The 27807-nt window shown below is 37.4% G+C and overlaps 1 protein-coding gene across 18 annotated transcripts in view; it reads left to right on the top strand.

Moving 5' to 3' along the window:
* The window catches only part of syne1b (spectrin repeat containing, nuclear envelope 1b), a 188368-nt gene that overhangs the window by 58327 nt on the left and 102234 nt on the right, over positions 1-27807 (top strand). For 17 of the 18 annotated variants that reach the window (XM_067456126.1, XM_067456134.1, XM_067456132.1 and 14 more), the window contains 24 exons: positions 268-434; positions 570-723; positions 1556-2181; positions 2267-2446; positions 2913-3063; positions 3177-3335; positions 3421-3603; positions 3687-3788; positions 4240-4443; positions 8180-8387; positions 8493-8605; positions 11887-12092; positions 12282-12431; positions 13173-13464; positions 14341-14513; positions 14594-14903; positions 15526-15690; positions 17148-17504; positions 17593-17729; positions 22037-22214; positions 22322-22504; positions 23270-23413; positions 25774-25929; positions 27017-27181. In XM_067456126.1, the coding sequence (XP_067312227.1) occupies positions 268-434; positions 570-723; positions 1556-2181; positions 2267-2446; positions 2913-3063; positions 3177-3335; positions 3421-3603; positions 3687-3788; positions 4240-4443; positions 8180-8387; positions 8493-8605; positions 11887-12092; positions 12282-12431; positions 13173-13464; positions 14341-14513; positions 14594-14903; positions 15526-15690; positions 17148-17504; positions 17593-17729; positions 22037-22214; positions 22322-22504; positions 23270-23413; positions 25774-25929; positions 27017-27181 (4863 nt within the window). The remainder of the gene's footprint in view (positions 1-267; positions 435-569; positions 724-1555; positions 2182-2266; positions 2447-2912; positions 3064-3176; positions 3336-3420; positions 3604-3686; positions 3789-4239; positions 4444-8179; positions 8388-8492; positions 8606-11886; positions 12093-12281; positions 12432-13172; positions 13465-14340; positions 14514-14593; positions 14904-15525; positions 15691-17147; positions 17505-17592; positions 17730-22036; positions 22215-22321; positions 22505-23269; positions 23414-25773; positions 25930-27016; positions 27182-27807) is intronic. The other variant, XM_067456136.1, reaches the window with a different exon arrangement.

Genomic DNA, 27807 nt, shown 5'->3' with positions numbered 1-27807 from the left:
CAGAGCACATTGTACATTTTGGAAGGAGGAGCTTCTTTAAGACAGAGCGTTACTGACAGACTGGAAAGAGAGGTGCTGCAATAAAATAAAAAAAAGTAAAATATGTGAAAAATAATGTTGTTGTTTTTTCTTTCAAACATTAAAACATGAAAATCTATTCTAGTAGTCACAAAAACTAAATTAAGACTGTAGAATTGAATAATATGGCCTTCAAGAAAGTAATTAATATCAGTTTTATTTAGTGTCTTAAATATTGTCCTTTTAAAGCACCTACAGAGTGAACTTCAGTCTCTGGAGTCAGTTTACAACAGGCTGGTGTCCCAAACACCAACTCTTTACACCACTGCATCAGATGATGGTGTGAAAACACTCAAAGAAGACCTCGACCAGCTCGAGAAAAGATGGAAGTGTCAGACCACAGCTTTACCTAACAGGTCAGGCATAAGTACTATAAGTATTTAAGTATTTGCTGGCTAAATTCAACACTTTTATTGTGTTTTTAAAATAACTTTTATAATGGTTTCTTGCATTCTTAATTTTAGAATATGTCTAACATCTGTTTATTACAGAATCCAAGTTCTTCAGGAGCACCGTTCTCAGGTGGAACAGTTTGATCAGGCCCTACAGAAGTTCTTCAAATGGGGAGAGTCTTTCCTCTCCTCTTTACATTCGTCTTCTTATGTTGATACGACTGATCTTCAACCTTTCACCAGTGTTATCAAGGTACGTTCCATTATGAGAGCCTCCATTCAATGGAGAACAATATATTTTATCCTGTTTATTGGGATTCTCAAACTCAAAAGGTTTATTGAAAACTGTTTTATGATCAATGTACACTACTGTTCAAAAGCTTAATTTAAAAGACTTTTAAATTGTTACAAAAAATGTATTTCAACTTATTTTAAATAAATGTTGTTTGTTTAAACTTCCTATACATAAAAAAATACGTAAAGAAATGTATCACGTTTTAAACTAAAACGTTAAGCAGCACAACGGTTTACAAAATTGATAATAATAAGAATAATTTCCAAATCAGCATATTATAAGGATTTCTGAATGTGACACTGAAGACTGGAGTAATGATGCTGAAAATTCAGCTTTGATCACAGGAATAAATGACTTTTTAAAAATTAGCATTTTAAAATATATTAAATTAAACAAGTTACTTTAAATTCTAATAATATTTCACAATATTACTCTTTTTACTGCATTTTTGATCAAATCAATTCTCAAAAAATTCTAATCTTACTGACCTCAAACTTTTGAATGCTAGTGTATGTAAATATTACAGATGTCAACATTTTAATTTTTAATCCTATTATACAATTTAAAAATGAATATAAATTTGTGAAATATGAACATATTCTGAGAAAATTATTGTGACAGATCAAGATGTTGAATATAGGCAATAACATAAAAGTGTATTGTATTTGAAAACAATTAAAGTTAAATTGAGGAACCTTGTAGTTATATAATGAATAGAACATAATATGTTATTTATTGGTAGTAAGAGAGATTGGAGATTTTAAAGGGCAGTAATGTTTTATCCCACCAGGAGAGGAGAGATGACCTGCAGAAGCAAAGCACTGTAAGACAGAGTCTTCAACAGCAAACAAAGGTCTTGTGTGACGTTTGTGAGCCATCTGAGGTTCAGCAGCTTCAGGGGAAGTGGGAAAACTCCTTGCAGCCATACCTGGAGGCCCATCAGCTGGTTGATCTACGAAATGAGAGTCTGGAGAAGCTAGGAGCCTTCCTACACACCCACAGTGTGGCGGCCGGCGTCCTTCAAGGCCTCAGGCAGACTGTGGAGAGCGCTGGGAGTTGGGATAAAAGCCGCGTGGATGAGCTGCAGAGAGACCTGGAAGCCATTGTTCCTGATATTAGCCGCTTGGAAACGCTCGCCGTGAACCTGGACGGCAGCCTCTGTAAGGCTCATCTCCACCTGATCAATGGGAAGGAGACACGCTCCTCATGCCGCTCATTGGCCGACTCCTTGAGTGTTGAGCTTGATGCTGTGAGGAACCTACTGGGCTCGAAGCAAAGCGAGGCGGAGGCTCTCGGTGCTCTTTGGAGCTCGTTCAGACAGCGTAAAGAGCAACTGCTCAAAACAGTGGAGGATATCGAAGAGAAGGCAGATCAACAGGGTCTGAAAGAGCCCAATGTACATACTTTACAGCAGAGGTATGGATTGGCCTTTACAAAAGGGTTGTTTGTACACGTCTATGGCTGTGTTTATTGATATACATCTTCTTTGTGATGTGTGTAGGCTTCGGTTCTTCAATCAGCTAGAAGATGAGCTCCAGTCCCACCAGCACGAGGAGCAGTGGCTCAGGGATAAAGGTCAACAGCTGGCTCAGAGAGATGCTGAGTTGGGTGGAGAAGTACTGAGGGAGATCAGCCTGCTTCAGACCACCTGGGAAGACACCAAGAAACTCATCACTGAAAGGTGAGCCACCAGGAACGACCTATTGTACTGTTTTTGTTATATTTGATTGTTATTTGCATATCAACCACTCAACCAACCAACTAATCAATCAATCAACCGATCGATCGATCGATCAACCAACCAACCAACCAATCAATCGATTAACCGATCAACCAACCAACCAACCAACCAACCAACCAACCAACCAACCAACCAACCAACCAACCAACCAACCAATCAATCAATCAATCAATCAATCAATCAATCAATCAATCAATCAATCAATCAATCAATCAATCAATCAATCAATCAATCAATCAATCAATCAACCAACCAATCAATCAATCATGTTGTAACAATATTATGGACCTTGGACAGAAAACAAATAATTGCATTTAATGTTTAGAGAATTAAAAATACAAGTCTTTAATGAGCACATGGTGATGGATTTCTTAGTCACAACCGTTTCTCCATAATTCTGTTCCAGGCAAGAGCAGAGCAGTGCTTTGGTAGATCTCACAAAAGACTACCAGAGTCTGAAGTCTTCAATAAACACGATATTGGAGAGCGCTGATGCTATAGCTGACATTAAAGCCGTCCTAAAAGACCAAGAGGACACACGGAGATCCTTGTTAAAGGTAAAACCCACCATTCTGAAGGCAGAATGCAAAATACCAGCTAGAAAGAGTTAGACTTTTACTATCCAAAATAAACTTTAATGTTGGTCTTTAATTATCTTTCCTTTCTATAGCATGAAGCTGTAAAAGCAGAAATGGCCAGCAACCAGGATGTGCTAGAGCGATTCTCCAGTAAAGGAAAGAAGCTTTTAAGTGAATTAAACAAGATCCCAGATTGCGACACCCAGATTGTGAAGACAGAAATAGATGCCACAGTTGACCAGTGGCTAGATGTGAGTTTGTCCAATGGCTAATTATTAAATCTTTATTAAAAATAAATGTTATATAACAGTATCTAAGAGCCATTATTCTTCATAGGCTTCAGAGAAAATCGAGGATAATCTCGAAAGTCTCAAGAGGAGCTCTGCTTTGTGGGTGGAAATCTACGATATCAGTGGAGAAATCGAAAGCTGGTCCAACAGCTCGGTTATGGATCTTACAGATGGACTCAATAACTTCAACGATAGCCAGAAAACTGCAAACAAACTCACGGAAGTCAAGGCACGTTTCAAACAGTGTTATTAAACACAGTTATAAAACCAGAGCACCAGTTGTGTAATATTTTATTCTTTTTTTCTGTGTAGGTGGATGTTGGCCTGAAAGAAAAGAAGATTGATGCTTTACAAGAAAAAGTTTCAGAGCTGAAACAACTTGGTGGTGGCCACGATGTTCCTGCTAAACTGCAGGTAAGGGCAAGCTGACACTACAGGACTGTAATACTGTAAGCTGCTCACACTACACAACTAGCTATCTTGTCATATGTTATTATGTTGTCATAGCAGCTTGCAAACTGCACAACACAACGCTGATGAGGTGCACAAACTACAAGAGGCAGTCCCGACCAACTTTAAAGATAACTTTTCTCACATAAATTCATAAAGTGACTAGATTTTTTCCATTTGTACCATCTGAGTTTTGCTGGATTAGTTCAACCTTGCCATTGCATTGCATGCACTACAAGATCACATAACAATAATATCAAACAGGTTTGAAAATATCGGCGAAATCACATGACCACAAAATCCATCAAAATTAATGTAGTGTGAGCTTGCATCAAGTCTGATCTTCATTTGATCTCTGTTTGTTCTCCGTCTTCATTACCTGTTCGCGCATCTTCAAACCTTTGATTCTTTCCAGGTCATGGAGACGGATCTCAGAAGGAAAATTAGTAGCATCGAAGTGTTATGTGATCAAGCCAAGAGCAACCTACAAGATTTCTGCTCTCAGAAGAAGCAGCTGGAAGATTTTCTCAACCAGATGTCTGAGTGGCTGATGAACATTGAGAGATCGTTGGTGGATTCACCCTGTGAAACGGCTCCTGAAGAGATCTGCAGAGTAAAGGTACAAAATGTGTGATTTTTTTTCTATTTTAAAGGAAACATTACATCCAATTGGCAATTAGACAATCATTTTATATCGTTTTGAAAGTTTGAAAATAAGGACTGGCCAATGACCCAAGACAGCGCTTGGGACAGAATTTGACACACATAACAGAAAAAACACACAAAATAATTTGAGCATGTAAACAGTCAGATTGGAGCATCGGGTCTTAAAGTGACAGAAGCCTAATAAACCTGCTGCTATCAATAATGTTAACCAAACAACAAAAGACAAAAGGAAAATCAATCACTACTCTTGACTGAAAAACTTCTGTTGCTTTGATAAGGATTCATTTATATTTAAAGGGGGAGTATTATGCCCCTTTTCACAAGATTTAATATAAACCTCTGATGTTTCAGCTCGAAATACCCGGCAGATAATTTATTATAGCTTGTCAAATTTGCCCCTATTTGGGTGTGAGCAACAATGTGCCGTTTTTGTATCCCTTTAAATGTAAATGAGCTAATGCTCCCCACCCCTCGATCCTCCATCAACAACAAAACAGGCGAATCACACCAAAATGTCAGAAATAACCAGTGGAATGCAGTCTTACATGTTTGAACCGCAGTCAGAAACAGATGGAGAGACTGAGGCGGAGGTTACAACTATTAGACTGCACCTGGATGTTTCTGAATGGTTATTGGATATATTTATCTAAAATTAGTTGTTGTGAAGTTGTGTTGACGTTGATTCAACTCATCGACTAGCATGTTCCATCATGTTAGTCTATAAATTGTTGGATAGGTGCTCGTGTGGGAATGTAACATGTCCGTCATCTGACTATACAATGATTAATAAATGTGCGTTTATGAATTACGCAGATTGTGAGCGTTTTCAGGATAAAACAACACAGCTCTAGTCTCTGTGAATACAGTCAGAGACTATGGTAACTTTAGCCATATTAGCCGTACAGCATTCTAGGAAGCTCACTCAGAAAGAAAATTTGCAATCATTCACAAAATATGAAGTGCATCCTTGTTCTGTATATGAAGTTAGAGCAAGTTGGTATTGAGCATACAGTAGACTGTAAAAAAAAATATGGACGTAGTGTCCGTGATGTCACCCATAGGTTTCCGAAGAGCTGCGTTCCAGTTGGTTTTTATTATGGCTTTTACTTGCTAACTTCCCTCAGTCTCGTTCACTCAGATGTGCATCATTGCTTATGTTGCATGAGTGCCCACTGCAATGGACTGAACTGGAACGGCCTAAGCCCTTGATCACTTGGAATCCACTATGAGTTGATTTATTATTAGGGCCGGGACTCGATTAAAAAAATTAATCTAATTAATTAGAGGCTTTGTAATTAATTAATCGAAATTAATCGCATTTTAATTGCATATAAATATTTGACCTGAGAACAATGAGAAGTAATTTTTCACATGTATTTTTAGTATACCATTGAATAATGACTGGATACATAAGCTTAATCAACAAAATATTGTTTATTTATTTCAGTCCAGCAGACCAGTGCAATGTTTGCCATTAAGTTTAGCAAAAGCATATTTGTGATATTTGAGGCTCGATGTGCTGCGGTGATACGCGAATTCCTTGTTGTATAGCTTGCTCACAACCATGCTCTTGTCGACGCTTCCATTCTTTCGTTTTTTAAAACAAAACTTCCCATCCACGGGGCCAAGCAAAGCAGTCTCATCAGCTTCTTCGTTCCATAGCTTCGTTCATGTTCACATGGTTTGTTGTTGTCGTGACTCCGGAGCGCTAGTTTGTGTTCCAGTATAATTGGTCCGTCGAAACTCATTCATTGAAAAACGTTCTGCGGTGCAAAAATAAGTGTGGTAAAAAAATGTGTTTTTTGTGTAATTAATTAACGCGTTAAAGTCACGTAATTAATTAATCTTAATTAACGCATTAAAGTCGCGGCCCTATTTATTATACATTTTTTTTCCTTTACGAAATTGTTTAATGCAGCATTCCATATGTATATAGTGTGTTTGGGTTGTTTTAAATGTTTTTTAAAATTTTTTTAAAATGTCATAGAGTTGTTTGTGGGGTAAATTAAACGTGATATGTGATGGCGTCTCAATCATGTCGCATTGTGGTATATGAAGCTGCCTGAAGTGTACGTATAAAGTAGACTCAAAAAGTAGGTCAAAATCGAGTGAGCGAGGGACTGTCCATATAAACTTCCCTTGTCCACTTCATGAAGTGGAACGCACTTCAAAATGGCGGCAGGGATTCCCCCGAGGGGAAAAGCTTGGGGAAGTTTGCAAGTGCGTGTATATAATTGGAGTGGAACGCAGCACTGGAGCGTAAAGTAGAGACGAGCTGGCCGTTGCCATCTTGCCAGCGGGTCATCGCGTGTCACGCCCATATAACAGAAAATGGGCAAAGGGCGGGATGTGGGCGGAGCTGAGGTGACGGCGTCACGCGATGACTAACAGACAGCAGATAAATTGCTATCCACCTGTCACTCAAAGTAACCACTCCCTGAATTATGCAGAACTTTAAGGCTTTATATAATGTAAACGAAATAATAAAAAAAAAAAAAATTAACCCCACTCACAGTTGTCATGAAGGGCAAAATTAGCCGTTTAGACCAAAACCACAATTTGTACCAAGCTGTAAACATGTTTTTTTCTGCTGTAAAGTTGGGCATTTTTACATGGGGATCAATGAGATTGTGCTCCCTTCTGGAGCCTGTCCCTAGTGGCCAGTCGTGGAATTGCAGTTTAAGTTACTTCTGTATTGGCTTCAACAGAATCTCGGGGAGGTTGCCACTTGGTATTGACTCATCCTTCAGAAACAACTTTTCCGCGAATCCAGCGTTTGTTATGACCCTTGATGGTGAAGCAATAATACGTAAAATGATTTGGGCAAATATATAACATTTTACCGATATTCTTCAACACATTTCCTTCAAAAATGAATTCAACCATGGAGTCCTCAGTGGCTCAGATGCCAGGAGTCTATAGAGACTCTTTGTATGTTCTTTGGTACATCCAACAACAGAAGATGTGTCATGTGTTTTGGTGCAGACATCGTAATACTCTAGCTAACGTTAGCTGATCATGTGAGTAAACAGAAATGGCGCTATCTGTGCTTCTCGCTCAGGGGTGTGTCTATGCTAAAAGGCCAGATCATCAACTGTCATGGGCGGGGTTTCCATACTCTTACGTAGGAGTAGGGGGAAATATGAAACAGAGCGTTATGAGAGACTGATTGGGATTATAAAAAAGCATTAGGTGGATTTTTACTACTATAGGCTGGTTATTTACACACACTGTAAACATACATCTGTGTTCAAACACCTTATTTTGAAGTGAATTCTCTAAAAGTGAATTTTGCAAAATATGTCCCCTTTAATTTATAAAGTGAAGACTAATGCTGTATTATTTTACGTGATTAATTTATTCAATTTCTGTAGAATTTCTTACATGAATAATACTGTTAATCTTAAAGCACTTTTTATTTCATTTGTAACGTTCAATTGTATTTATTTTTGCTATTACTTGTAATTTGTTCATTTGTTCTTATTTTCTTGCTTATTGTTTACTAGTTTTAAAAAATGTCTATAGGAGTTAGACTAGTACTTTTTTTCGTAGTATAAAATTTTTATCGAGAATTGTGACATTTCACTGGTATCTAAAATGTTGGTGTCGTGACAGCTTTATTTATTCAAATACAAGGTAACATAGGTTAAGAATAAAAGTTTTTTTTTTTTTATGTATAAAATTTATAGGAAATCCAAAAGGAGCTTCAAAACCAGCAGACTAGCATTGACTCAGCCCGGGAAAGCTTGAACACGCTTTGCAGAAAATACCCCTCAGAGGAACTAGCTGGTTTAGGTTCCTCTCTGACCGACCTCATCAAGAAATATGAAACGGTCAATCAGCTCTGTGTTAGGAAGCTCGGGTCCATGCAGCATGGCCTCCAGCAGCACTTCAATGGTGAGAATCACTGTATTCCTCAATTAAAATGATCTCGACTTTGATTCAAGGACAGACATTGTGGTAAGATTACTGACTGTCCTCTTTGTCTTCTTCTCTTCCCAGATCTTGTGAAGGAGTTTCATACATGGCTCTCTGGACAGAAAGACATTGTGAGAGAATGTGCCGACCATTCTGGTGACATGAGCGTGGTGGATCGCAAACTGCAGAAATTGAAGGTACTTCATATTTCATAACACCTCATCCTAACTGAACAGTTTGTAAAATGTTGACTAAGGCCGGATTTACTTACAGCTTGCGTCAACACAAACCCTTTTTGGCATTAAAAAACTACTCTCAGTATTCACTAATGACACAGAGTGATAAATTAGCACTGAAAAGGCGTGGACGGCGTGGACGGCTGATCTTATTGCATATGCATTTGTGGGCGTCAGAGGTGGGTAGTAACGAATTACATTTACTTCGTTACATTTACTTGAGTACATTTTTTGGGTAACTTGTACTTTTAGAGTATATTTAAAAATCGGTACTTTTACTTTTACTCAAGTACATTTCTTGTGAAAAAACTGTACTTTTACTTAGTTACATTCGGTGGCGTTCCTCCGCTAGTGTCAATGGTGATAATTAATTATATATTTTAAAATAAGTTATGACTTGTTCGCAAGTCTCGCGAAACGTTGGAGAGGCTGCTTCGCGAGAGGTGGATACGCATCACCCGCATAAAATTAGCGCGCGTTTAGTCAGAAGATGATGGCCGAAGCAGAGGGAGATGTGTGTGAGCTACGGCAGATCATCCGTACGTGGCCTCATGTTCAGCCTGTTTTCAGTCCAAGATGTCAAAAAGAACAGTTTCATAATTTAATGCATGCTGTGTGCACCAGTATGGACATCTCAGCATGCAATAATTCCAGCTCCAACCTGAGAAAACAGCGGTAAGTGTAACAATGATGCCTATATTTGAACACTGTTAATGGTAATTTGGTAACTATGGGCACTTTTCCTTTATTGTAATACTATTTCACACACTGTCCGAGTGTTTTCCTCATATGCGCTCTTGTGCAAGCATTGACAAATCGTTTGAATCCTCCGAACACACGTCCACAAACAAACGTTCACATCTGCACATTTACATATCTTTTTTTTCTCATAAAACGAGCAACCTCATTGGCAAAATGTACCTGTGACAATGTTTTTGCAAACCACAAAATACGTAGGCCTACCAATACACACTGCAGGAATTCCAACAGAAATGAACACTATAGGCAGAAAAACTGCATTTTTTGTTAGTCTATGGTTTGTAAAACATTTTGAATTTTGCGTCACAGCTCCATGTTCTGCTTTTCTGATTCACCAGACTTGCTCGATAGCTCAGCTGAGACAGATTTGTATTTGCAATGCGAAAAGCTTGAGAACGAACCCCATGAAGAACGAGTCATGATAAAAGAGCTCAAAGACGAGTTCTAAACACAAGCTAAAAATACATGGACACAATTTTATTTTTGTCACATTTGCTTTTGTTAACACTTTCGGGTAGGTTTAGTGTGGGTGTAGGCTACGTTAAAAACACAACGTAACAAAACATGTCAGATTCACGCAAATCTGTTCTGGAAAAAAATAAGCTTTTAGCGCCACCCAGTGGACATTTCACTTTGAAACTGTCGCAATATGTACGTATTGGTACATATTTTGTGGTTAGCAAAAACGTTACCACAGGTACTGATGAGATCAGGCTAAAAAACGAAACAAATTGAATAGCCTAATGTGACATCTTGCATTTATACACATATCCGGACAGACAACAGTCTGCAGTGTATACATACATTTAAAAATGGGACTGTATTTTTAAGAATGCATATACTTATAAAAATATAAGAACAAAGTATGTTTTAAAAAGAGCTGTGGTTAGCCCAGCACACCATTAATTTACACTGTTTAACCATTAAACACACACACACACACACACACACACACATATATATATATTTGGAGGTGTGTGAAAGCTCTCTAAGTAGTCTGAAATTCAGGGTTTTTGGATCTTATCAATCAGATTGAAAGTAACTAGTAACTAAGTACTTGAGTAGTTTTTTCATCTAATACTTTTTTACTCTTACTCAAGTAACTATTACGATTGTTACTTTTACTTTTACTTGAGTAAATATTTCCGTAAGTACTTGTACTTTTACTTGAGTAAAGATTTTGGCTACTCTACCCACCTCTGGTGGGCGTTTCCCTTTCAGGCAAAAAATTCTTGGGAGGAGAGTATTTAAATGAATCACACAAGGGGATTTACAAAGGTTTGCACTCGTCAATTAACTAGTGTTTGTGGCATTATTTATTGCCCACAAAAGCGTGTCTTAAACCAGACGGTAACAGGTAGATTGCGCTGGTCATTATAGAAAATTATATGGCGGTATCTGTGTTCATTAATTTGCGCGTTGTCAGTAGATCACGCGCAGAACTGTCATCGCCGCTTTTCTGGAATTGTGCTCCAACGCTAATTTTCCCTGTTTAGTAAATCTGTCCCTAAGTGTCAAGTAGTCAAGTTCTGACCTCACTGAGAAGTAAAATGCTATGTAAAATGACAAAATAAATGGCAACCAATAAAATAGCCATATTTAGTAATAAAAAAATACAGCTTTTTTGGACCAGTGTGGGCATCCTTCAAAATAGATATCAAGCATCTGTTAAAATGTCTTAAAACAACGCTATTGATGATTGTGACTAACTGGAAAAGATGTGATTTGTTATGTGAGCTGTAGTGTACTATTAGATTTTAAAATGATCTTTATAATGATTTTTATTGTATAATAGCTAGAAGGATTTTTATGAATAGTTGTAATGAAAACTTGCTATCATGATTCTACATAATGTTGTAGGTGGTTGTCGGGCATTGCTATGCATTTGATTATTGTTACAAGATTTGTTACTAGGATTTTTTTAATGAAATAATCCTCTAATGCTTACCAAGGCTCTGTTTACTTTGTATTTTACTGTATTTCAAAAATTTGAAATATTTCTATGTGAACATATTTTATAAAATGTCATTTATTTCTGTGATGTAAACATTTTCAGCATCATTACTCCAGTCCTCACATGATCGTGATTCTAATATGCTGATTTAATGCTCAAAAAAGACATTTCTTATATTATCAGTGTTGAAAACATTTGAGCTGCTTAATATTTTTGTGGAAACCATGTTACATTTTTTTTAGGATTCTTTATAAAAAATTGTAAAAACAAAAACAAAACAAAAAAAAAACACAAAAAACATAATTTACTAAAATATATATATATATATAATATAATATTATATATATATATATATATATATATATATATATATATATATATATATATATATATATATATATATATATATATATATATCTCCTTTAATGTAAATCTTTGGCATGTTTTATCCGTGGTACAAAACAAGTAGGATGGCTTGTGTATGTTAAACATGTAACACTCATTGTGGAGTCGCTTGTCTGTCTTACAGGGAGCTCTGGAGCGGGTGGATGATGGAGACAGCCGTCTAACACTGGTGTGTACAGAAGGCGAGAAGCTTCTTCTACACCTCCCCAAAGCCAGCGCAGGCCAGGTCCAGCAGAACCTCTCCTCCATCCAGCAGGACTGGGACAGCTATGTGGAGCAGTGTAAACAGAACCAGCAGAACCTGGAAGACAGCGCCAGTCTGCTTAGCAGGTGAGAACTTATCAGCAGCTTCACACTGCTGCTTGCTGGGTTAAATATTAGACTGGCAAATTGTTTGAAATAATTCCTGTGGATAAACGGCTTTGCTGTGGAAGCGAGGGCGTACTGTCAGCTCTCATGTTGGCGCGAGTTTATTTGGCCCAAACGCTCTGAATTGAAATCTGTGCTGTGTCTTTCTAGCTTTGAGAGCTGTCTGCAGAGGTTGACCCGCTGGCTGGAGCGCATGGATGTGAGGATGAGCACAGAGCTGCCCGAGGGGAGACACAGCGATCAGGAGAAAGTGACGCTGGAGCGAGTGGAAGAATTCCAACATGAAGTGCTTAAAGAGAGGTCAGAATATGTTAAATGGACAATATAAAACTGCCCTCTCTGTAACCCCTGATAAATTAATATTTTTTACATTATTTATTTATTTAATTGTGTGTTGTTTTATTTGATTTTGCTGGGAAATATGACCAAAACTCATGTTATTAGCTGGGTTTGTGTTTTTTGTTTTGTTTGTTTGTTTTCGCATTGTGAATGGCAATTAAACATATTTCTTATTTGTGGGAAATGTGACCTGGGCATGGTTTCAGGAAATGTACCCATGTTTACAGATCTAATATTGACATTTTATAATATATAAGTAATTATAATTAATTTATTATCATTTTTTTTGGTAACGCTTTAGTATGGGGAACACATATTCACTATTAACGACAACTTTTGCCTCAATAAACTCCTAATTTACTGCTTATTAATGGTTAGTAAGGTAGTTTTTGTAGTTTTCCGTTGTCTGTTAGTCATTGCGTCACCTAAGCTCCGCCCACATACCGCCTCTTTGCCCATTTTCTGTTTTGCGGGAGTGACACGCGATTACGCGCTTGAAAGATGGCGATGCCCAGCTCGCCCCTACTTTACGCTTCAGAACGGCTTATCAGAATCCTATGGGTGACTTCACGGACACTACGTCCATACTTTTTTACAGTCTATGATGCTAATAAGCAACTAGTTAATAGTTAATAACTGAACCCTAAAATAAAGTGTTACCATTTTTTTAATGCAAATCATTTTCCGTCTCTTCTCCTGTAGGGACTCGTTTGAGAGTCTATGCCAGGAGGCTCAGGCTCTGAGTGAGGGGGGGCACGGCAGTGGGGCGGAGCTGCGGGCGTCTGCACAGCTGCAGCTGCAGCATCAGGCGCTTCTCAAGGCGGCGAGGGAAAGGCTGCGCGTGTGTCAGCTCAGTCAGCAGGAGCAGCACAACTTTGAGGAGACGCTGCAGAGCACGTGGGGATGGCTCAGCGGCGTACAGGAGCGCCTCAATTCACTCAACAGCACCAGTGGGAATAAAGAGACCCTGGAGAAGAGACTGGGCCTCGTACAGGTCAGAAAACTGAGTCATGCCACCCATACCTCTATTTGTAATAGTGCTTAAAAGCATCCCTTTTTTTGAAATTCCACATGAATTTTGTGCATTTTGTGTGTTAAAAGTCTTTGTCAATCATTAATATATTATATATAAATTTTTATTTATATATATATATATATATATATATATATATATATATATATATATATATATATATATATATATATATATATATATATAAATTAATTTATTTATTTATTTATTTATTTTATATATATATATATATATATATATATATATATATATATATATATATATATATATATATATATATATATATATATGCAGACGCCCACAAAGCTTGCTCTTCTCTTTTCTCATCACAAATCACATCAGAAAGACATTTATTTTCAATAAAAATTAAGAAAATGTTCTAAATGTGGAAATAAAGTGCCAAACTAAATGTTTAATAATAATAAAATCATTTTTTGGGTAGGGTTAGGTCTAAAGAGAGCTTTTAGTGTTCCTTAAAGGCATCCATTTAATAATTTAAATAAAAATAATAATTTACACTGTTATTATTGCATCCTGTTAATGAAATTTACAACAATACTGAGGTGCAAATAGCATGTATCTTTCAAAATAAATGACTATTTATATGGTAAAGAACTGCTACTTTTATATGGTGTAAATAGAATATATCACTATTTTCACTTAGTGTAAATATCATGTATCGCTAAGAAAATATGTTATTTTCACTGAGTGTAAATAGAATCTATCACTATTTGCACAGTGTAAATAGCAACTAGATTCTATTTACACGTAGTGCAAATAGCCGCTGCCTTTTTAAAATGATATATAATCATTGATATTGTGAAAATATTGTTTCAGGACATCTTGCTAATGAAGGGTGAAGGGGAAGTGAAGATCAACATGACCGTAGGGAAGGGAGAGCAGGTGGTGAAGAATTGCAGTAGGGATAAACAGGAAGTTATCCGCTCTCAGCTCAAGAGTCTGAAGGATTCCTGGGCCAATATCCTCATGACCGCCATGAGCTGTCACAGGTGAGAGTTCCTGTTTCCTCTTATAAAACCTCAGGTTAAACTTGCAGAATTGTATAATAATCATTGCGTGTATGATGCAGTCGTCTGGAGTGGACCGTAGCTCAGTGGGGAAGTTTTCTGGAGAGTAAAGCTCAGCTGCAGCAGTGGATGGAGATGGTGGAGCAGGAGGCTGTAGTGGCTCTGCAGCAGCAGCCCGGGCTGAAAGAGAAGGCCTCGCTACTGGACCGCCTGCGGGCAATTCAGGCTGATGTGGAGGTCCATTCGTCAGCACTGACCCGCCTGAATGAGAAAGCCACAGAACTCTATGAGAAAACAGGAGACCAGGCATTCGCTGAAGTCCCAAGATCTGAGTTTAACACCCAGTTTACCAATATCACAACTGTCATTAAGGTGAAAAGATGTAATCTAAATATAAACATACAATTCAAACACTTAGGATAATATGGTTCCTCCGAGATCACTACGTTTAAATCAGATACTACAATTGAATTTGCATTTACTTTGTAACCAGTAAAAATGTATGTTCTATATAGTATGAATAATATGGGAAGTATAAATGAAATTCAGATGTACTGTCAGTTGTGTTGCTTCCCTCTTATTCATTGTCCTTCAAGGCGCACTTATTATGTATTCGGACATACTACGGTTTTGATGTACTATATAGTAGGAAGTATTTGATTTTGTACTCTGGGATAGTATTTGTTAAATACCTAACAAGCAAAGCATTTATGAGAAAAATGAAATGTTTAATGGAAAAAAATGAAGGATGGGAGTTAATTTCATCCACTGGGTTTTTATTGGGTCATAATAAAAAGTAAGCAATATTATTGCTTCAAAATATGAATTATAGATAAGTTGTCTTTGAGACTTTGAAAGATTATGAAACAATAATAATTTGAATTATTCACAGAAAATGATGAATTATTCACGTAATACCAAGAACATTTATTAAACATAATAAATGTATTAACATTTATAAAAATGTTATGTTGTGTACTGTCTTGTGCTGTAGAGTAAGGTCCAGCAGATGGAGGAGATCGTCAGAGAGCATGAGCAGTACGTGGAGTCGGTGCGTGACCTGAACGACTGGCTCACCTCAGCTAAAGAAGAGCTCCAGCGCTGGTCAGACATGTCTGGAGACGCTGCTTCTGTTCAGAGGAAACTCTCAAAAGTCAGGGTACGTTTACCTGTGTTTGCTAAACTGACATGCGCTACTGTTCAAAAGTCTGGGATCAGGATGTTTTTGAACTTTCTATTCATCACAGAATCCTGAAAAAACTCATATAAAATATGCATAAAATATATATTTAATATAAAAGCATATATACATGCATAAAACACCACAACTGTTTTTAACATTAATAATAATAAGAAATGTTTCTTAGGGTGTGTTCACACTTGTCATGTTTGGTTGGATTAAAAGAACCCTGGTGCGATTGCTCGGTTAGTGCGGTTCATTTGAACATATGTAAACGCTGCCATCCGAACGCTGGTGCGCACCAAACAAGCGGGACCAAGACCGCTAAAAAGTTTTTTTCTCTGTCTGCTTCCAAACGAACTCTGGTGCGGTTCGATTGATATATGAACGCAACACGGACCAAAGTCATGTAAACGAACCAAAAACAGGACGTGATATCACAAGATGCAATGCTACAAGTCAGCTGATTTGACGACGTGGAAAGATCTGTGTTTCCAAAATGAGTAGAGGGCAAACGTGGAGCAAAGAGGAGGTAAAGTGCCTCATCAATATTTGGTCCGAAAATGCTAGAAAAAACGCACAAAACGCATGCCTGGTTCTTCTCATCAAAGGACCCATCAAATGGGGCAACCCATTAGTCAGTACAGACAATAGAACTGCCATCTCTTTTACAGCAGATCTTCGTTTCTGCATACAATCCTGCTGCTGTTTTGAATGCTTTGAACATTTTATGAGCTCTTCGTGAGTTCTCAGCTGGTAAAAATAAAACCATATTTACACGCATAAAATGATCCCGTATAATCCAGCACACTGCATTGTTTTGAATGTTAGGTAAACTCTGTCGCGACATATATGTCATAAAAGCCGACCAATCAGGTTGCGACCGTATCCCTATGGCTTTGGTTAGGTAACAATAGGTTCGCTGTTAAAAATGCCAGTGTGAACACTAAGCGGACCAGTGCTATGTTTTGTTTTTGTTTTTTGGTCCGGACGAAACGAACCAAACTACAAGTGTGAACACACCCTTAAGCAGCAAATCTGCATGCTTGTTTTTTTACATGCATAACAATTTTTAAAGACCCTAAACTTTTGAACAGTTGTAAAAAATAATATTTTGCAATGATAGATATTTTCAGCTGACGTCTCCTAAATATATATTTAACATATATACATTTAAATATTTTGACTCAAAATCTGCTAGTAAATTTCATAAGGAAGCAATAAGAAAGAGAGTAGCGTACTTAATTAAATGTGAAATTTTGAAGTAGAAAGACTGAAATAATATTTTCTTGTATAAAATGTACTCCAATAATAGTTTTTGGCATGTTCTCTGATACCTTATCACTCACAACAACAACCAGAAACCTTTATTAAGGAAGTAAACTGAGTCAGTTTTTATTTCATGTTAACCTTAAAGCATTGTAATTCCATTTTAGGGGCTGTTAGACTCCAAGAAGCAAGGACGCGAGCGCCTGACCCGTGTGCAGAGCTGCGGAGCCGCCACACGGGACCACACTTCCACGGTGGGCTGTGAGGTCCTGGAGAGGGAGGAGTCCAGCCTTCTCTCGGCCTGGGAACAGTGGGAGCGCGGAGCTAAACACGTGTGCTCCGGTCTGGAGGGCGTTCTGGCTCAGATGGCCAACTCAGAGCAGGAGTTCAACAGCTTAGCTACACAGCTGGAGCAGGACCTGCAGGAGTTCGGCAGCAAGCTGCAAGAGTGGCGCATCAAACTGCAGCAGGTGGAGGAAATGAGCTCTGGGGAAGAGGCTGTGCAGGGCTGGCAGATAGCGAAGGTAAAGCCTACAGAACAAAATAATAAAAGCTAAAAAGATATATTTCTGTTTTTTTAATGTTACTGTATTTAATGTTTTTATGACTCAGGATGCCCTAGAAGCACTGCTCAATGTGGAGCCCATGTCTGACAATTTGAAGTGTCAGCTGAATGACTTGTGCCGGTTCTCCAGAGATCTGGGTGCTCAATCTGAAAGAGTGTCCGCCCTCATTAAAGAATACAACAGGTAGGAGAGCTCTTCTAACACTTCTAAATTTTACTTCGCTTTAAAGCTACACTGTGTAACTTTTTTAGTTTATTCTTAGCTAAAAACACTTAGTTCTTTCAAATATATATGTGCTCATTAATGTATATTTACTTCTTTCAAGTAATAAAGTATTCTCGTAAGTTTATTATATGCCACTGAAAATACATACGGGTGAGGGTTCGGATGCCAGTCGCCATGTTGCCCCTCCATCTTGAAAGTACATTAGCCAAAGAGGGACATACCCGTAAATTCAAGGTTTGCCTTTCGTGGTTTAACACTCGATGGCGCTGTGTCGAATGTGAAGAGGGGGGTTGCCATGTAATTCTTGGACTAAATCGGCCACCGTAGGAGTTAAAGGTGCACTATGCAGCTTTCGTCCACTGGAGGGCGCCTATTCAAAACAAATCGTAGTTTGATGACGCAAAGTGTGAGTGCAGCATCTTGGGAGATGTGGTCTTCTCATCACAGCCGGTGGAAAATAGGACTCGGGCAGAAATCACGTTCATGCATGCGGTTATTAACGTTACTGTAGTCTAAAGCAGAGCAGGACCGAGTGTTATGGACCTGAGCACAGCTGCTGGAGCGATTGTTAAACAAATACCCGCCTCGCGAATACCGGGACTTTTATTATGACGGGACGGGAGACAGTCGCCGGGCGCCTGCACAGATCCGCTCTTCCGGTTATGATTTTGAGGTAATGTAGCTCTGTTTATCATATTAGATACATTTAAGTGTGTTCAAAACGATGTTATGACGTTACTCCGTGCGTTAACTTGTTCACACTGCTAAGAGTAAAGCGCTCCTGCGAAATTAAAGCCGAAACCAAGGGTAACGCAGATATGACGCAATTGACAGGCGACTCCCTCAAATGCAATGCTGAAACGTCCCTGTCCTTAGTTAAAATAGCAATTTTCTCACAATTTGCAAATAGTTGGAAACTTCTGGGATATTGTAAGAACTCAACTGAACAAAATATATAACACCGGCCTAGTGGTTTTTGGATATTTTACTGCAAAAATACTACATAGTTCACCTTTAAAACGAAATCAGAATTGAGAGGAACAGAAACTATTAATCACTGGATGGTCATATACTTTTTCACCACTAGATGGGGGAAAATATCACACAGTGTAGCTTTAATCTTTTTTCATTAAAATAAAGCTGAAGTAAAATAAAATATAAATTTGTTAATTCATGGCCATGAAATACATATGTTATCTTCATGTGTGGGGCTCCCTACAAATTAATAGCACAACCAGTTACTTGTTCTTATTCTGAAGCCCTCATTTTTGCAAACCTGATTCAAAGAAATTGGTCTGGTGCTGGGAAGTGAGGACCCAAATCCAGAGATGCACTTCAGTGTTCTGTATTTAGATAGACATATTAAACAAAATACCAAATGAAGGAAGTGAGGACCCAAATCTTCTGTAGGGCTCTTCTGTAGGCACAGCCCACAGCCCGTTCCTGATGATAAACATGAGACGTGCTACACAAACGACAACAAAAGAATGCAAAAAATATGACAAAACAAACCTGATGCTCGACAATAACACACGAGACAAGAGTGCATGTACCCAACCCGTGCGTTCACAACAAGAGAAAAAACATAGAGCATGACTGTGTGAACACAGACATCGAACTAGACCCAACTACCGGGATCCGAACACCACACTACGCACATACAATACAGGCAGAGGCTATTTGCAGTGTAAAGTAAAAAATAGTATATTGTCTTAGTGATATATGTTATTTGTACAAATAATGATAGCTGCTATTTACACTGTTTAAATAGCAATAGATTTTATGTACGCTGTGTAAAAATAGCTGTATTTCTTTATATAGTACTTATAAATAGTAGCAGATCGACATTTGCACCTCAGTGTTGTTGTACATTAACTGGTGTGCAATAATAACAGAGTGTAAAAGATTATATTGATTAAAATGATTAAATGAATGCCACCTTATTGGGAAAATAAAGCGCTCCCTACAACTACCCTTATCAATAACCGATAAACACTTTATTAGCCTAATAAACACGTTAGACACTTTATTTCTACTTTTTGAATATTTTTTTATAGTATATGTAATTTATATAATAAATGCCTTTCTTATATGTGATGGGAAAAGATAGTAAGAGTGAGTTGGAAAAAGGCTGATTTGAGCTTGCTACTCTTCCACACAAACTTACCCCTACACTATTGCTACGGTTGACAATCTTTATTTTCTTATTTATAAATTTATATAAATTTATTTATTTATTTTTATAATCTGTAATTTTGTCTGGACCAATCGGACGTCAGTGAGCAGAGTTTGTGTGAAAAGCCTCTGCCAACAAGGCGGATAAATAGACACTCCTTACAACATATCATGCAAAAGAGTGCATGGGCCAAGCTAACTCAAAACCCACACACTCACACAAAGACAAGACGATAGAAGTGTTAAGCCGACTATCTCCGACAAATGACAAGCTACAGATCGGAAGTCATTCATTTCCAATGGAGAGTATTATGGCAGCTGTGTGGCGTTCCGATCATAATTATGCGTATGCCGAAATTTTCATCACATCCTGTCGGCTTTGGCTTGGCTTGGCTGGCTCAGTTGGGGACACTAAAATTTCAACTAAATATCCAAATAAATTTAATTCCTAAACTAAATTAACTATATCATGTATATTACTGATCTGCTGCCCACATTGACATAATATGATAACTGAAATGAGCTGATAACATCACCGTTTTCTCCAGAGTGGCTGTACAGCTGAATTAAATTATGTTGATTATTTTCCTGCTAACGCCGTGACGCTGCTTTAAAGGTGCACTATGCAGCTTTTGTCCACTGGAGGGCGCCTATGCAAAACAAATGCGTAGTTTGATGACGCAGTGTGAGCGCTGCATCTTGGGAGATGTGGTCTTCTCATCACAGCCGGTGAAAAATAGGACTCGGGCAGAAATCACGTTCATGCATGCGGTTATTAACGTTACTGTAGTCTAAAGCAGAGCAGGACCGAGTGTTATGGACCTGAGCAAAGCTGCTGGAGCGATTGTTAAACAAATACCCGCCTTGCGAATACCGGGACTTTTATTATGACGGGACGGGACTCATTTGCCGGGCGCCTGCACAGATCCCCTCTTCCGGTTATGATTTTGAGGTAATGGAGCTCTGTTTATCATATTAGATACATTTAAGTGTGTTTAAAACGATGTTATGACGTTACTCCGTGCGTTCAGTTGTTCACACTGCTAAGAGTAAAGCGCTCCTGCCAAATAAAAGCCGAAACCGAGGGTAACGCAGATATGACGCGATTGACAGGCGACTCTCTCAAATGCAATGCTGAAACGTCCCTGTCCTTAGTTAACATAGCAATTTTCTCACAATTTACAAATAGTTGGAAACATCTGGGATATTGTAGGTACTCAACTGAACAAAATATATAACACTGGCCTAGTGGTTTTTGGATATTTTACTGCAAAAATACTACATAGTTCACCTTTAAAACAATCGGCATTGTAAAAAGCGCTATATAAATAAAGTTGACTTGACTTGACATCCGGTCAGCCGGTCACATGCGGTCGTGCCGCAGAAGTTCAAATATTTCAACGCATCCGAAGCTCAAATCAGATGCGTTGAAATATTTGAACTTCTGCGGCATGACCGCATGTGACTGGCTGACCGGCTGTGATGTGTTCTAATGAAAACTATGAGCGCAACGTTAGAATTACAAATTTTTATTTAATTATTTTTCCACTTAATTGCTATTCTTTAAACTTATTTTTTATTACATTTTCTGCAAAAAATTCTGTAAAATGGTGGTTATTAATAATAATGGCAGAAGTATTTATTTTATAGTTATTAAATCATTATTTATGTTGAAATTATGTTAAAATCTACCATGTTTTTTTTTTATAGACGTATTGGTGGTCTTTTGTTTTGTGTGGATATTTTCATACATGCATTAGATTAATTAAAATCATTAATTTTACCATGGTGAATTATCAAAGGGTAACGGTTGCTTCACGACCAATTTCTAAGTTACGTGTATCTGCCGCTAGGGGGCGAAATGCAACAATTGTATGCGAATGTCGGTTATAGTGGTAAGGCAGCTTTAGAGCTCTGTCACCAAACCAAGAATAACCCAGAACAAAGTGACTGAACCCTGACAACATCAGAGAATATGCAAATGGTAGATGTGCCTTCTAAGACTGAGACTGCATGTTACCAGTATTGTTCAAATCACTGGAGTTAAATCTTTTTCTTCAGCACTTCCGTTTACATCTTCTTCACTGTAGCCTCAGTCTCCAGGCGTCTCGGGAGTGTCAGGGAAAAGAGAAGCTCCTGGAGCAGCGGTTCCGTGCTGCTTTTCGAGACTTCCAGCAGTGGCTGGTCAATGCGAAAATCAATACAGCCAAATGTTTTGATGTGCCTCAGAACCTGGCGGAAGCATCGTCCAGCCTGCAGAAGATCCAGGTCAATATTCTAGTGATTCATTACGAGTTTATCAATTAATTCTGGTCCAGTTTGGAACACTAAATGTAATTAACAGCATTTATGAGAGTACATTTTTCTTATTGCAGGAGTTTCTTAGTGACCGTGAGCAAGGCCACGGCAAACTGAACACAGTGGCCGCCAGCGGAGAGCTACTGATGAGCATCACTGCCAAAGACAGAGTGGAGTCGGTCAGAGCCAAAATAAACACAACCAGAGAAGACTGGAAAACACTCATGACGAATCTGCATCAGAGAGAGACCGCCTTACAGGTGTCCTGTGCTATGAGAGATCATTTGATCATAAAAAAATCCACACACATTTGTTAATCTGTCGACAGTCGGAGACTCTTGATTTGGGCCAGTAAACTACCACATAAAACTACGGAAGCATGTTTCCACCAGGGAATAAAAAATCAAAGCAGTAATTGCTCGTAATAGTAAGTTTATATCTCAAAATTTTAAGAACAGAGTCAGAATTGAGATAAAAAGTGCAAACAACCTTTTTTATTTTTTTATTCCGTGGCAGAAATAAGATTCCTGTTTACAAAACAGCCATTGCATTACACAATAGCAACTGCATGCAACATCTAAAAATCTAGTTACATTTATTATTATTCATGTTATTCAAGATTTCTTGGAATCTTAAAGCATACTTAAAAGGTTAGTTCATCCAGAAGTTTCTTCTGTTGAACACAAACGAAGATATTTTGAATAATATGGCTAACCAAACATTTGATGGACACTTTTTACTTCCATTGTAGGGAAAAAAATACTATGGAACTCAGTGGGGTCCTTCAACTGTTTGGTTACCAAATTTCTTTAAAATATCTTCTTATTTCAACAGAAGAAAGAAATTCAAACAGGTTTGGAACAACTTGAGGGTGAGTAAATTATGACAGAGTTTTCATTTTTGGGTGAACTATCCCTTTAAGTAAATAATTTGTATGCCTCAGCAGACAAAAACATGGTAAATTCCTGATGTAGCCAATCAAAGTTCTCTCTTTAAATGCAGCTTCATTGACTATTTTGTTCCAGAATCTTCAGTCTCAGATGCGGGACTTTGAAACCAGCGTGGAGCCGCTCCAGGATTGGCTGAATGAAACCGAAGAAGGCGTGCGGGAGAGCAGCAGTCGACTACATGACCTCACAGCCAAGAAACAGGAACTGCACAGGTTACAGGTGTAGTACAATGTAATCAATACCATCTTTCTTCACAGCCATCAGCAGAAGAGCCATTCACAAGCATCATTCTAGCTGAGAGGAATACTTATGCTTCATGCCATTGCTTCTGAACATGAAATAGCATTCACAAATTTGACCTATTTCTCTGTGAAATTGGAAATTCACTGAGAAAAATATGTGTACTTTAACAATTTGTAAAAAATATGTAGGGCAGGGATTTTATGCATCAGAGGTCATTTGGCTTATGAAAAGTAGTCTATCCCCTGGTTTCACAGACAAGGTTTAAATTAATCCCAGACTAAAATGCATGTTTAAGATGTTTTAACTGAAACCACTTTGCACTGACAGATCTAAAAATATGTTAGTGTCATTGTTTTGTATCAAGATGTACATTTATAAAAACTACTTACGGTAAATGCTCTAATTGAACTAAGGCATAATCCTGGCATAGTCTAAGCTTTGTCTGTGAAACTGAGCCCAAGTTAATTCACTATTTGGCGGGTGGTTAATATTATGAAGTAGGCTGCATGGCCTTAGTGACATCATTCAAAAAGCAGTCATTTTACAGGCCAGGCAAGTTATTTTACTTTAATGAACGATTACAAAGACAATTTGTGCCAGTGTTATTTTAGTGTTATTTATTATTATTTTTTGTAATTTTTTGTACTTAAATAAATAAATTCTATTTAGTGTTAATTTATCTTTATTTTAGTTTTAATAATTTTTGTTAGTACAACAACATATTTATTTCAGTTAGTTTTTTTAAAATAAAATGTTCAGGTTTTAAGTTTTCAATTTAATATTTAATATTAATATATTAATATTAATTTAATATTAATATTTTATTTTATTTTAGGTTATTTAGTTTTAACCCTAGTGCATCAGATAAAGTTACACATAGGTCCATAGAGGACTAAAATGTCCATGTAAAAAATAACAGACTTAAGTTTGGTCTCATTTTAACAAAAAAGGTTGAATAGTGAAACCAAAAAACAAAAAGGTTTAGAGGTTTAAGTTTATGAAAATGATCCATGAATAATATTTTATATAAAATATATATTTTATGAAACATGTTGAACTCTAAAACTGCTAGAAAATCAAAGCTATAAATCTAATAAACCTGTGTTCCAAATTTGAGGTTAATATCTCAAAATAATAGTTATCAGTAAGATTTAATTTGGGCGCAGTGCCAACTTCTCTTAAATATTACAAACACACACACACACACACGTTTTTATTACACACATACACACTACACTCTAACATCCATACTAACAAACACAGTTACTGCTGCATCCTTTATCCAATTTGCTCTATAATATGCAGAAGCAGAAAACAGGAAAAAAGTGAGTATTTGCTTTACAGGCCAGGGGTCTCAAACTCGCGGCCCGCGGGAGGATATTTTGTGGCCCCCTACTTGACAACAAAGTTTAGTGTTATTGCGGCCCACGTGCTGTTCTGAAAAGCACCTTTTTGCTGAGTCATTGCGTGTGCCGCACTTGCCACGCTTGCTGCCTCACTTCGTGTGTGTGTGTGTGTGTGTGCATCATTTTGTAGTTAAATGGCCCTGGGCTTAAAAATTGCAGTTTTAATGTGTTTCAATGGGTACAATAATAATAATAATTAACACACCTGTGCCAAAATGTATGTAGTTAGCATTAACAGAGGCAAAAAAAAAAAAAATATTAAAAACCCTGCAAAAGACAAAAGTGTCCATGAGGATGCACAAGAGTTGAATAACAATAATAACACCACTGATGTGTACGCAGTAAAACCAGGGATGTGTTTTAACACAGCAAGCAGGGTCAGCACTTACTGACCCCCAAACTTTTGGACAGAAGTGTAAAACCTTTAAACAAAATATTGTATTTATGTGTAAACGTATATAACACATGTTAAACAAATATCCTCAGCAGAACCCAGATGTTTCTCACACAGTTCTCACAAAACAAAGTATCTGAGCAATGTTGGCCATTTTAAATCTCTATACTATTAGAGTTTTTATTTCTCCTAAACATGAATAATCCTAAAACTTTACAGAATTAAAAATTTACAGCATAGTCACAAAAGAATACTGTGCGAACCTTTAAAGAATCTAAATGGCTGTCACTCCCCCTAGTTAGTTTCATGTTGACTTTAACGTCAGAATGTCTGTAGAGATACTGATGAGTGCATGTGATCGAGTGCTTTGATGTCATGCTTTAATCTGCTCCTCTGTCATGCATATTTTAACATTGCTCATCCCCAGTCTTAACACCTGTCCTGTTCATGTGCTGCCATGTTGCTTTATTAATCATCTGACTAACCCAGGACTGTGTGCGATGCTGCTCTGTGCTAATGTGCCTGTGCTTTCACAGTCTCTGCTAGAGGAATTAGCCTCTAAGGAGTCTCAGCTGCACAGGTTGAGGGAGAAGGCCCAGCAGCTGTGGGACGGACACACGGCCGGAAAGGGCTTTGTGCACCGTGTCTCGCAGCTCTCAGCTCAGTACCTAGCTTTAAGCAACCTGACCAAGGTAACGTCCCATCTGTCTGCTCCAATGGCTACCCGTCCCCAGTGCTGCAGGGGGCGACAGACTGTGTGCACATAGGGCTGTGTCCGAAACCTTAAAAATAAAGTTTTATCAGGTATCAAATCTAAGAGCCATAAATCTATCTATCTATCTATCTATCTATCTATCTATCTATCTATCTATCTATCTATCTATCTATCTATCTATCTATCTATCTATCTATCTATCTATCTATCTATCTATCTATCTATCTATCTATCTATCTATCTATTGTCAAAACAAATCATTTACATAGAATATTTGATTAAGTACTATATTTTTTATCTGTCTGTCTGTCTGTCTGTCTGTCTGTCTGTCTGTCTGTCTGTCTGTCTGCCTGCCTGCCTGCCTGTCTGTCTGTCTGTCTGTCTGTCTGTCTGTCTGTCTGTCTGTCTGTCTATCTATCTATCTATCTATCTATCTATCTATCTATCTATCTATCTATCTATCTATCTATCTATCTATCTATCTATCCTCTGTCTGTCTGTCTGTCTGGCTGTCTGTCAACTTTACATTTTTAAATTTCAAAAAGGATTTTACAAAATCTAATTAATTTATTTATTCATTTATTTCAACCAAATAAGCCTTGTGGTCATTAAATGTTTGTTCATATGTACTTTCAATTGTTTGTTAAATCAGTGACCTTTGGTTTTGGACCCAGCCCATGTGTTTTTATTTAGGGTGGTGGACACATTTTATCTGGAAACGTTTTATGGAGTAATTAAGCCCATAAACGATTACATTTCAGAAAGTATTGTTTTTTGATGTTACATTCACATTGTATTTAAATGCTTAGTTAAGTGCACAATTGTTGCACAAATGATGTATTTAGGGCAGTGTAAGTATATTTATGGCCTAACTACTAAAGTGTTGTTGCTTTCCTTTTAACACATTGACTATTATTTCTAATAAGATGCTACCCCTACCAAATGATTCATTATTAACTGTATGTTATGATCACGTATGAATCATGCACATATTATCCTAAGCAAATGATTCACTTTATCTGAGAACTGATTATTTATCAGATTATGTTGTGCTTGTGTGATAGGAAAAAGCATCTAGAATCGACCGCATTGTGTCCGAGCACCAGCTGTTCTCGCAGGGCCTGAAAGAGCTGCAGAACTGGGTGGCTGATACCAGTCACATGCTGCAAACCTACTGCACTCCCACCGCTGACAAAAACGTGCTGGACAGCAGGATGATCAAACTCGAGGTGAAGAACACTGCGGATAAAATATATATCACCATAAATAACCATATTTACTTCCAAAATAACTGGATGCCACATAAATCAGACCAGTGTTGGGTGTAATTAGTTACTAGGTAATTAGTAACTGTAATTTAATTACTTTTCCCTTGGAAAAAGTAAAGTAAGGGATTACTCTAATTTTTTCTGTAATTTAATTACAGTTACTTCTGATGTAATTGAACTAAATACTAAATATAATTAAACATAATACAATAGTGGACTTAACATCAACATTAAAAGTCTGACTTTAAAATGCATGTTTTTATGTATACTTCTCACATTTGTAATACTTTGGTCAGTTAATAAGAGTAATTTATGTAGTTTTATATTATTTATTTGAATGAATTAAAAGAGCTGTTTCATGTCTATCCTTGAATCGCTTCACTCGAGGTTATTATAGGATTTAGAAAGTTATTAAAAAATAATTTGTAATTTAGAGTAACTTTTTGGAGAGTCATTTATACAGTAATCTAATTACTTTATTGAAGATGTAATTAGTAACTAGTAATTAATTACTTTTTTAGAGTAACTTACCCAACACTGATTATCAGACATTAAAATAGAAGGTCATGCAACATTAATTTAGCATA

The sequence above is a fragment of the Pseudorasbora parva genome, chromosome 10, assembly GCF_024679245.1.
Source record: "Pseudorasbora parva isolate DD20220531a chromosome 10, ASM2467924v1, whole genome shotgun sequence".
Taxonomy (NCBI): Eukaryota; Metazoa; Chordata; class Actinopteri; order Cypriniformes; family Gobionidae; genus Pseudorasbora; species Pseudorasbora parva.
The sequence above is the reverse complement of the archived record's forward strand: the minus strand, read 5'-3'. Positions and strand labels throughout refer to the sequence as shown.